Below are 12,300 nucleotides of genomic sequence, written 5' to 3'. Positions count from 1 at the left end.
TTTAGCATAAAAATAGTAATCACTTTTAATATCCCTGAATTCTTTGATTTTGCAGTTTATCTTGGGAAAAATTAGCAATCAATTTTTTAAATTTTATTTATTTATTTATTTTGAGACAAAGTCTCACTCTTTCGCCAGGCTGGAGGGCAGTGGCACGATCTTGGCTCACTGCAACCTCCGACTCCTGGGTTCAAGCAATTCTCCTGTCTCAGCCTCCCAAGTAGCTGGGATTACAGGCACACACCACCACACCCAGCTAATTTTTGTATTTTTAGTAGAGACGGGGTTTTACCATGTTGGCCAGGATGGTCTCAATCTCTGGACCTCATGATCTGCCCACCTCGGCCTCCCAAAGTGCTGGGATTACAGGCATGAGACACCATGCCCGGCCGCAACCAATTATTAATGTTTTGAATGAAAATCTAACTCCACACTTGCTTTCTTTATAGAAATTAGGGTTTTAAAACAAGATACAATTTTTAAATGTATATGTGACTTTTTAAATAAATGATTGTTTATAAATAAGTCTGTAGGTACCCCATGCTTTCTCATTATCTTAGCCCATGCCCTTTTCTTCCTCCTAAAATGCCCTAATTGCCTCCTATCCATCCTTCAAGGCAATGACTTCTTTCAAGATGAAACAGGAGAGGCAGCATGGTAAAAGGGAAAGGATACCGGCCTAGGAGCCAGGAGGCTGAGGTATAGGCTATAGCTAGCTGTGGAACCTAGAACAAATTTGAAACTCACTTCCTCCACTCAATAAATTTATTAAGCCAATTCAGTAATATTTTCATGATCTGGAAAATAGAAATATTCAACTCAGTGCTTTATTGGGTTTTGTTCAGATTTGAAATCTAAGACCACTATTTTAAGTCTCCTTGAGACACACACACACACGCACACGGCATTCAAATCTGAAATGTAAAAATACATAAAAAACTGAAAAGTGCCTTAAAACTTTCCAATATATCCTATAAGATTCAACTATTCTAAGGGCTTTCATAGCTAAGAATTTGTTTGGGTACAAGCATTTAAAAATTCTGAAATAGGTTTATAAGAATTGTTCAGGAAACTGATACTTAAAAACCTTTTTTCCCTCCATTCTTGCCTTGTGAAAAGCAAAAATACATTTTAAAAAAACCTTTTTTTAAGAAAGCATGAACTCTGTGAAGATTATTTTACGGCTCCATATTTTATACTTCAGTTATTTGAAAGCAATGGCATACCATAGGGTCTTGTTAAACATTTTGACTTTTTTTCTCTTTTATTTCTAAGCATTTGTGATTTGAGTAATGAGTTAATATCCAAACAGCAAAGTTGGGTGAATTCTAGAAAAACTGTAAGTATTAAACTCCAATTCTTTCTTAGGAAGAAGAAAAGGATTATAAAGGCCCTAATCCAAGAGAGCTTTTGGAGCCACTATTTAAACAAAGCAGTTGTTCCTACAGAGTATGTATTTTATGTTTACTTGATGACTAGAAAATAGATTACCAACAGCCAACAGACCTTTGAAAATACCGTTTCTTCTTTATTATGTTGTATCAGGTTTTTTTTTTTTAACTATTATTTTAGGTTTAGGGTTACCTGTGCAGGATTGTTATATAGGTAAACTGCATGTCACAGGGGTTTGGTGTACAGATTATTTAGTCACCTAGGTAATGAATATAGTACCTGATGGGTTGGTTTTTTTTTTTTCTTTTAATCCTCTCCCTCCTCCCATTCTTTACCTTCAAGAAGGCCCCAAGTCTGTTATTCCCCTCTTTGTGTCCATGTGTTCTCATTTTTTAGCTCCCACTTATATAAATGAGAACATACAGTATTTGGTTCTCTGTTCCTATTGTATCAGATGTTAAGTTAGGTATAAATATAAGTTATTTCTTTTTTTTTTCTTTCTTTGCTTTTTTCTTTTTGAGAAAAGGTCTCATTCTGTCACCCAGGCTGGAGTATAGTGGCATGATCACGATTCACTGCAGCCCCAACCTCCCATGCTCAAGCTGTTCTCCCACCTCAGACTCCCCAGTAGCTGAGCACCACCATGCCCTGCTAATTTTTGTATTTTTTATAAAAATGAGGTTTTTCACAGGGTTGCCCAGACTAGTCTCAAACTCCTGAACTCAAGCCATCCACCCGCCTCAGCCTTTTAAAGTGCTAGAATTACAGGCGTGAGCGACTGTGCCCAGCTAGTTATTTCTTAATAATATCTTATTCATTTAAATTCCTGTCTAGTGTATGCAGCAGATACCCAATAATACCAGTAACAAATCATATCACTTACCAAGCTGTTTTGAATGTTTTTCAGTTCAAAATAAAGTTTTCTTCTTCTTTTTTTTTTTTTTTTTTTTTGAGACAGAGTTTCACTCCGTCACCCAGGCTGGAGTGCAGTGGCACGATCTCAGCTCACTGCAACCTCCGCCTGCCAGGTTCAAGCGCTTCTTCTGCCTCAGCCTCCCAAGTAGCTAGGATTACACGCACGCGCTACCACATCCCGCTAATTTTTTTGTATTTTTTAGTAGAGATGGGGTTTTGCCATGTTGGCCAAGCTGGTCTCGAACTCCTGGTCTCAAGTGATCTGCCCACCTTGGCCTCCCAAAGTGCTGGGATTACAGGCGTAAGCCAGTACACCGGGCCGAGTATATAATAGAATTTTAATTTAAAATGCTAATTGTTATTTTTTAAGCTATGTGGAAAATTATCCCTAAGCCAGGTAATTATTACAGACCCCAAGTGTATTCTAGACCCATTTCCTTCACAGAATTCTCACATAGAGCTAGTGAAAATAATGAATAGACTTCAGAAATTTCACATTTTTTTGAGGCATAATTATAAGTGTCATTTAATGAAAGCTTACTCTGAAATCTTAGGGGAAGTCTCAGCTGCTTCAAATATCAGAAAGTAATTCAGCTGAGTTATGTGGCTTTTGTGTATTGAAATATATCCTTTTTTTTTAGATTGAGTCTTATTGGACTTACGAAGTATGTCATGGAAAACACATTCGGCAGTACCATGAAGAGAAAGAAACTGGTCAGGTGTGTTTTTCTTCAAAATATTATTATGAAACATTATAAGATGAGAACTTTAATAATGAGATTGATAGTTTTAAAGTTGTATCCTTAAAAATGTCTTTGCAAAATACTTAGTATATCTTTATTTTACTTTTCAATGTAGAAAATAAATATTCACGAGTACTACCTTGGGAATATGTTGGCCAAGAACCTTCTATTTGAAAAAGGTTGGTGTCTACCTAGTGATTTGACAGTAATGCTGGAATTTGGTTTAAAATATATGTTCAAAATGGAATTTACGAGATTTTTTTTTTGACATTGTGTGAATTTTAAAATACTGAAATAGGCTGGGCGCGGTGGCTGCCGCGTGTAATCCCAGCACTTTGGGAGGCCGAGGCAGGAGGATCACGAGGTCGGGAGATTGAGACCATCCTGGCTAACACGGTGAAACCCCGTCTCTACTAAAAATACAAAAAATTAGCCGGGCGTGGTGGCAGGCGCCTGTAGTCCCAGCTACTTGGGATGCTGAGGCAGGAGAATGGCATGAACACGGGAGGCGGAGCTTGCAGTGAGCCGAGATGGCGCCACTGCACTCCAGCCTGGTCAACAGAGTGAGACTCCATCTCAAAATAAAATAAAATACTGAAATGGGTTTCTGAACTGTCCCTTACAAAACTTTCAAAGAAATCTTTGTTTTCACCTTTTTTTTTTGAGACAGATTCTCTCTTTGTCACCCATGCCGGAGTGCGGTGGCACGAACACAGCTCATTGCAGCCTTGACCTCCTGGGCTCAAGTGATCCTCCTGCCTCAGCCTCCCAAGTAGCTGGGACCACAGGCACATGCCACCATGCCCACTAATTTTCGTATTTGTTGTAGAGATGGAATTTCGCCATGTTGCCCAGGCTGGTCTCAAACTCCTGGCTCAGGCGATCCCCCTACCCAAACCTCCCAAAGTACTGGGATCGTATGCATGAGGATGAGCCACCATGCACAGCCTAAAAGCTTTACTAAAATAAGTAAGAAAAAAACATGTTTATCAAAGCAGAAAATAGTGAAAACAATGCCAGGTGCATGTTAGTGTTATATATAAATGTTAGTCTTCTGCTTGGCTTAAGCAAAGTTATTATATGTAGAAATAAATATATCTCTCAAATTGTGAAATGTGTTTATTCTATATTCAGATTGGTCAGTTAATTTAATATTAAATTTTTCACTGAGATAAAAATACCTCGAAAGAAAATTGTTGTGGCCAGTTTTCTACCTGAAATAGAGTATTTCCTAGGTAAAGATTAAATATGACTTCCTTTCATACAAAACCATTTCAAGGAAACTAGCTTTAAAGTAGTAAGATAAAAATCATATATGTTTTGGACCTTCTTTAGAAAGAAGTTTAAGGTTACAAAGGTGGTTGAAAACTTACTCATTTGTACCACATATGTCACTGCTCATTCTTTACACTTACCTTATTATTCCACAGAACGAGAAGCAGAAGAAAAGGAAAAATCAAATGAGGCAAGTGACAGATGTTGATTTTTTTCCTCTTAACACTTACTGTTAGTGAGGTATGAATTTATATAACCCAAGTGACAGAATATATCTTTATGTTCTTATTCTTCATCTATCAAATACCTCGAAGGACTGGGTCAAAGAATCTTTGCAGTATATTCCTTTTTTCCGAGAAAAGTTACACTGTGGTCTTTCTATTTACTCTTAAGATTATACAAAAATAAATCTATCACTGATGTATCTGGGGAAGATTCTGTAATAGCATTATCACTTACGTGCTTAGCAGTGGTTCCCTCTATATAACACTGGAAACTATTAAGAGTTTTGGTCCCCATTTCCTGTAGGCAAAACAGGTAAACTATAATGTAAATAACAAGCTACCAAACTGCAAGCATGTTAAAAGCAGGGACAGTCTTTTATCTCTTTACCCCACAGTACAAAGCAGAGTGTCAGACATATTATAGGCACTTCATAAATGTTAATAGAAAGAATGGATAAATGATTTCTGTAACATAGGGACGTTTAAAAAGAATAATTCCTCAGGAAATCTAATCACAATTTTTAAATCCCAAAAATTTTTATAGAGTTTTTAAAAATAACTTATTAATAGAGGATATTTCCATAAATGGCTTAATATCATACTGATACTTTTTTTAGAAGTAAAGTAAAATGGCAAAGGCTTTGAAAATTACTTAAAAGTGATGCCTATAACTTTAAAGGGTAACTTTGGAGAGACTTGATAAGCTAAGCAGAGACACACATAGCATTGCTATTTTAAAAGATTTTAATTTTATAGACTACCTTTGAGATTAAAATAGTTATTTACTGTGACTCTGGAAGACAGCAAAAGATGGAATTCAAAGTGTAAAATGATAAAGGAAGAGGAAGAAAATGGTAAGGGAAGAAAACTATTTTTTGAGCCCCAGTTTATAAGCCAGACACTGCTGGACATGTAACAAAAGCTAATGTTTAATTCTCCCAAAAACCTTTTAATATACAGTCATGAATCGCTTAGCAGTGGAGGTGCATTATGAGAATTATGTGGTTAGGTGATTTTATCATTGTGCAAACATAATAGAGTGCACTTACACAAACCTACATGGTATGTGTATTTTTGTTTATATTTTTTCCCCATAGAAAACCAAGTTCACAGTACCATTACTGAATATCAGTCATTTCTGCTACCGCAATGCCAATATCAAATACGATATATCAGATTTCTGATATATGCTCCATTACAATCTTATGGGGCCATTGTCTTATATAAGGTCTATTGTTGACCAAAACATCATTATGCAGTGCATGACTGTATATTATTATTGTACTTTTACAAATGATAAAAACTGAAATTTATTCAAAGCCATAAATCTAGTAAATTTAAAGCTTGGATTTGAACCCAGGATTTTCTAATTTCAGGCACTAGCTTAAAAATCACATACATATAAGGAAATCTCAAAACATTTTTTCCTGAAAACATTTATTTATTGCTGGTTTCGGACATAGTGCTGATAGGGTACTAAAGTGATAGAAGATGAGATCCCTGCCTCCAAAGAGCTTGTTTAGAGATATTATTAACAGTGCCTTTTTAAAGTTCTTAGAGTGGATTTTTCTTGTGTTTATGTAGAGAAAAGTATAGGAGCTAACTTCTTAGTGATCCTTGTCTTCTCAGGTTCTATCCTTTATTCCTTCATTCCATGAAAAATTTTTAATTTGTCTTTTGTTGGCCTTGAGTATATTTATATAGGAGTTTACATGCTGGATAGTATTGCTGTTAATATTAAAAACAGGGAAGAAGAGTAAGTAGATTGATGAACCAGTCAGTACTGTATTTAAACTTCTGTTTTAGAATAGTGTGTTTTACTATACAACCCTATTTTTTGGCAAATCAGCCTTCAGACCTATCAAATCTAAACTCTAATATAGCCATTTACCGAGAGTTTAGAGAAGAAAGCTCTGAGCAGCCCAGTATAGTAAGTTTCTATATCTTATCTTAGTCTCTTTCTTTAGAACTGTTGAGAATAATTCATATTAATCATTATTTTATAGCCCTTTATATAAATGTACATTTACTTAACATGTTAATTTTGGCACTAAATAATCTTTTCGCTGTATTAAACTAGCTCTGAAAATACATATTTGCTCAAATAAAAACTTACGAATCAAAATAATATTAGAGGGAGAACTTAAAATATAGAAGTGTTACCTTTCAGTTAATTAGTAAAATGTAGTTTTCTTCCTTTCAGAATAATAAGTTCCTCTCCCACCCCCAGTCCCATCTCCATGTCTAATGAAAAGTCTGTCTTATACTCTTTTTTTTTTAAGATTCCCACTAAAAATATCGAAGGTCAGATGACACCATACTATCCTGTGGGAATGGGAAATGGTACACCTTGTAGTTTGAAACAGAACCGGCCCAGATCAAGTACTGTGATGTACATATGTCATCCTGAATCTAAGCATGAAATTCTTTCAGTAGCTGAAGTTACAACTTGTGAATATGAAGTTGTCATTTTGACACCACTCTTGTGCAGTCATCCTAAATATAGGTAGGATGTGCATTTAATATTTTAAACATAAAATGCACACATGCTTTAAAGTGTTCTGTGCATAGCTTTAATGCTTTGTTCCTACTGAATAGGTTCAGAGCATCTCCTGTGAATGACATATTTTGTCAATCACTGCCAGGATCGCCATTTAAGCCCCTCACCCTGAGGCAGCTGGAGCAGCAGGAAGAAATACTAAGGGTGCCTTTTAGGAGAAATAAAGAGGTATGAGAATTGTCTAATGATAGCTTTTTGGTGCTTCATTTTTAAAATTTCAGAGCATATGTCAATATTTTAATGATTTCTGTAGTTTAATGGTAGTAATTTATTTTACTGGCCCAACCTTTTGAATTTCATTTCTTTTCATTGATTTTAATCCTTTTCCTTATTCTAGTACTACTCAAACTATTTTAATATTCTCATATTCATAATTTCATAATATTTTAAAGTTTGACATCCTACTCATTATAATTTAATTTTTAGGTATTTTTCCCAGCTAACCCTCTTGAAAAATAGACTAAAACGCTCTCTCTGTCTCCTGATACATTATTAATTCTTCAGCTCATTGCTGCCCTTTTAACCACTTCTCTACACTGCCTCCCCATTTTAATATATTGTCTTCCATTTTCATCTGCCTACTGGGCATAGCCATATATATGTTTTTAATAATCTCACACTCATCATTTTTTTCTCTTTCATGCTGACCCTTTTCTTGCCTTCTCCTGTGTTCTACCCAATTGACCAATTAGAAACCTAAGTCTTTTTTCTTACCTGTATCTCTTCATTTATCTCTAACTCTAATCATTCACTAAAAGGTATCAGTGTTATCTTCTAAAGGCTTTTCAAATCCATCCTGTCATTAGTTCAGGACTTCATTATTTCCTGGAACCAGAAACTGGTCTCTTAACACATCCCCTTTCTAATTCTTCCCACACAGCTGATAAAATGCTCTTTCTGAAATCACCCTTCGATTATGTGTTTAATCTCTTGGTAGTTAACACATACTACATCTCAGGATAGAATCATCACTCGTGTAATACAAACCCCTTTGTGGTCTGATTTCAGCCTCATCTTTCATCACCATTCCCTTTATCCCAGCTGTTTTGAACAACTTAGAGTTTCTTAAAAGTACCGCGGAGTTTCGCCCTGTCACCCAGGCTGGAGTGCAGTGGCATGATCTCGGCTTACTGCAGTCTCCGCCTCCCTAGTTCAAGCAATTCTCCTGCCTCAGCCTTTCAAAGTGCTGGGATTACAAGCGTGCACCACCTCACCCAGCCCTACTTGACCTTCAGTATACTGTTTTCTTCTTCTCTTGCGTTGTCCCCTCCCACCCCTTCTGCTCATGAACTTCTACTTATGCTTGAAGATGTGATTCCAATGTTACTTCCTTTGGAAATGAGCCAAAACTTCCAGTGGATTAACCCGGGAAGAGATAACTACTTCCTCTTCTGTGGTCTTGTATTTCATTCAGACCTCCATCATAGCACTTACATGGCTAAGACTGATTGTTTTACCTATGGATGTTTCATTAAACCAGAAGGCAGAAGAAACATACTTGGCTGCAAGGCTTGTTTCTTTGCTTCCTCTTGAGTACTTCTGCAAAAATATTACTGGACTCTTTGTGCATGTTGTGACCAACACTGTCATTCTGATAGGAGGAAAAGGTGATTAATTCTACAGTTTAATTTGAAATGCTATATTAAAAGATTTGGGCTAGAATTCTCTTCTGGTCTTCGTTTTGATAGTAAAGTATACTGGCACATACTTAAAAGTTAGCTCAATCAAAATGCTTCATAAATCCCAGCTTTCGTTACTCTTCAAGGAAAAAATGCCAGTTTACTTCTCTTTAAATAATGTGTTTAGTCTGGGCATGGTGGCTCATGCCTATAATCCCAACACTTTGGGAGGCCGAGGCAGGAGGATTGCTTGAAGCCAGGAGTTCAAGACCAGACTAGACAACTAAAACCCTGTCTCTACAAAAAAAAAAAAAAAAAAATTCAGCCAGTGATATAAAAGTCGTGATAGCATATAGCTGTAGTCCCAGCTACACAGCAGGCTGAAGTGGGAGGATCACTTGAGCCCAGGAATTCAAGGTTGCACTCAACCTGGGTAAAAAGAGTGAGACCCTATCTCAAAATTAATTAATTAAATAATAGGTTTAATCTGCCAGTCGAGAAAAATTGAATTTTTTAAAGCTGCAGATGATAATGCTTTAAAAATATTTAGCATAGGCCAGGCACATGGCCCACGCCTATAATCCCAGCACTTTGGGAGGCCCAGGCAGTCAGATCACTTGAGGTCAGGAGTTCAAGACCAGCCTGGCCCTGGCAAAACCCCATCTCTACTAAAAATACAAAAAAATTAGCCAGGCACGGTGATACACACCTGCAGTCCCAGCTACTCGGGAGGATGAGGAACAAGAATGGCTCGAACCTGGGCAGCGGAGCTTGCAGTTAGCCGAGATTGCACCACTGCACTCCAGCCTGGGCGACAAAGCGAGACTCCACCTCGACAAAAAATGAAAATAAAAAAATTAAAATACTCAGCATTTTTTTTTAATTTCTAATTTTTGTGGGTACATAGCAGGTGTATATATTTATGGAGTACATGAGATATTTTACATACACTCTTTTGTTGTTGTTGTTGTTTTTGAGACAGAGTTTCACTCTTTCCCCTAAGTTGGAGTGCTGTGGTGCAATCTTGGCTCACTGTGGCGCAATCTTGGCTCACTGCAACCTCCATCTCCTGCGTTCAAGTGGTTCTTGTGCCTTGGCCTCCTGAGTAGCTGGGACTATAGGCACATGTCACCATGCCCAGCTAATTCTTATATTTTTTTAGTAGAGACGGGGTTTTGCCATGTTGCCCAGGCGGGTCTCGAACTCCTGGCCTCAAGTGATCTGCTTACCTCGGCCTTCCACAGTGCTGGGATTACAGGCATGAGCCACCACGTGTGGCCGGGTACGTGAGATATTTTGATACAGATATGCAGTGCATAATAATCACATCTTGGAGAATGAGGTAGCCATCCCCTCAAGCATTTGTCCTTTGTGTTACAAACAATGCAATGATACTCTTTTAGTATTATTGACTAAATAATACTAAATAATAATACCCTGTTGTTCTATCAAGTAGTAGGTCTTATTCATTCTAAGAGGTTTTTTTGTACCCATTAACCATCCCCACCTCCTTCACAACCTCCCACTACCCTTCCCAGCCTATAGTAACCATCCTTCTACTCTCTATCTCCGTGCATTCAATTGTTTTGATTTTTAGATCCCGTAAATAAGTGAGAGCATGGGATGTTGGTTTTTCCGTGCATGGCTTATTTCACTTAACATAATGATCTCCAATTCCATCCACGTTGTTGCAAATGACAGGATCTTTTTTTTTTTTTTTTTTTTTTTTTTTTGAGGTGGAGTCTCACTCTGTTGCCCAGGCTGGAGTGCAGTGGTGCAATCTCTGCTCACTCCAACCTCCAACTCCTGGTTTCAAGTGATTCTCCTCCAACTCCTGGTTTCAAGTGATTCTCCTGCCTCAGCCTCCTGAGTAGCTGGGATTACAGGCACCCACCACCATGCCCGGCTAATTTTTGTATTTTTAGTAGAGATGGGGTTTCACCATGTTGGGCAAGCTGGTTTCGAACTCCTGACCTCAGATGATCCACCCACCTCAGCCTCCCAAAGTACTGGGATTACAGACATGAGCCACCGCACCCAGCTACAGGATCTTATTCTTATTTATTGCTGAATAGTACTCCATTGTGTATATGTACCCTTTTTTTAATTAATTTTTTTTAGTAGAGAAAGGGTCTTGCTATGTTGCCCAGGCTGGTTTCGAACTCCTGAGCTCAAGCATTCCTCCTGCCTTGGCCTCCCAAAGTGCTAGGATTACAGGTGTGAACCACTGCAGCTGGATGACCCTACGTTTTCTTTAACCATTCATCTGTTGATGGACACTTAGGTTGTTTCCAAATGTTGGCTGTTGTGAACAGTGCTGCAACAAACATGGAAGTGCAGATATCTCTTCAATATACTGATTTCCTTTCTTTTGGGTATAGACCCAGCAGTGGGATTGCTGGATCTTATAATAATTCTATTTCTAGTTTTTTGAGAAAGCTCCAGACTGTTCTGTGTAGTGTTTGTACTAATTTATATTCCCACCAACAGTGTACAAGGGTTACCTTTCCGCACATCCTTGCCAGCATTTCTTACTGCCTGTCTTTTGGATAAAAGCCGTTTTAACTGGGGTCAGATGATATCTCATTGTAGTTTTGATTTGCTTTTCTCTGATGATCAATGATGTTGATACTTAGTATCTTTAGGGTACATGTGCCATATGAAAATCTTAGGTGATACTGTAGGATGAGTAGTGATAATCTTTATTTCAGAATCACTTTTTCATAAATCTGTTAAACATAACTTTTCTTTTGAAAATGTACATTTAGCATATGGTTTGCCTCTTTAGTGTGGGTCAGCCTTTCCCATACAGATAAACACTTTTTTTCTTCTATAAACAAAAATATAAATCTGGCTATCAGAGTTTTGGTTTGATGTTCTGCCTGTTATGTTAATTTAGAGATTACTGGACTATTAGGAGTCCATGTAATGAATTTTCTACTCTACTATATAAACTACCATCCTATTTTTATTAGAATAATTTTCCTTAAAAATGAAAATGGATGTTCTGTCCAGAAGAAGTAGTAATAAAGGGTCATGCTTCTATTCTTGCCACCTCTTCCCCTTATCTCAGCTGCAGGTTTCACTATCCAGCATTATTGTTTTTCTTCATTAACCTTAATAGAGGTCTCATGTATTCCCAGGTTATTAGTTTAGTCTATTAGACCTTCACTCCTTTGAAGTAATGGCTATATTTGCCTCATTTTTAATACTCAGCACCTAAAATAATGCCAAAATATAGTAGGCTCTGTGTGTGGAAAAAGGTATACAATAAAGTTCAGAGACTTTTCAAAAAATAAGACAGCATCTTGACAGTCCTTGTTCTTCCTAATATTGGGAGGAAGAGAGAATAAGGTCATTGCTTTCTGGAGTAACCATCCAGTGACTCATACAAGCTGAAATAGAAGCAAAAGAACCATAGCTGGTTAACGGTAACTACAGCAAGTGAAAAAGGGGACATAGTATCCACCATATATTTATTGGAAACCCATATACTGTCTAATTTTTATAAATCATTCATTCATTTATAATCGGTGCAGTCACTTTTTAAATTCTGGTCTAGATTCATTTCT

At 37.2% G+C, this 12,300-nt stretch overlaps 2 protein-coding genes across 4 annotated transcripts in view; one reads left to right on the top strand and one right to left on the bottom strand.

Annotated features, from left to right (window-relative positions):
* ASB3 (ankyrin repeat and SOCS box containing 3) overlaps window positions 1-12,300 on the bottom strand; it is a 192,521-nt gene that overhangs the window by 127,272 nt on the left and 52,949 nt on the right. The window lies entirely within an intron of this gene.
* Window positions 1-12,300, top strand: part of ERLEC1 (endoplasmic reticulum lectin 1) — a 31,764-nt gene that overhangs the window by 7,491 nt on the left and 11,973 nt on the right. For both annotated transcript variants that reach the window (XM_003822697.4, XM_003822698.4), the window contains exons 3-8: window positions 1,369-1,449; window positions 2,949-3,026; window positions 3,166-3,229; window positions 4,481-4,515; window positions 6,832-7,055; window positions 7,148-7,277. In XM_003822697.4, coding sequence (XP_003822745.1) covers window positions 1,369-1,449; window positions 2,949-3,026; window positions 3,166-3,229; window positions 4,481-4,515; window positions 6,832-7,055; window positions 7,148-7,277 — 612 coding nt within the window. The remainder of the gene's footprint in view (window positions 1-1,368; window positions 1,450-2,948; window positions 3,027-3,165; window positions 3,230-4,480; window positions 4,516-6,831; window positions 7,056-7,147; window positions 7,278-12,300) is intronic.

The sequence above is a fragment of the Pan paniscus genome, chromosome 12 (genome assembly GCF_029289425.2).
Source record: "Pan paniscus chromosome 12, NHGRI_mPanPan1-v2.0_pri, whole genome shotgun sequence".
In the NCBI taxonomy this organism is placed as follows: Eukaryota; Metazoa; Chordata; class Mammalia; order Primates; family Hominidae; genus Pan; species Pan paniscus.
The sequence above is the reverse complement of the archived record's forward strand: the minus strand, read 5'-3'. Positions and strand labels throughout refer to the sequence as shown.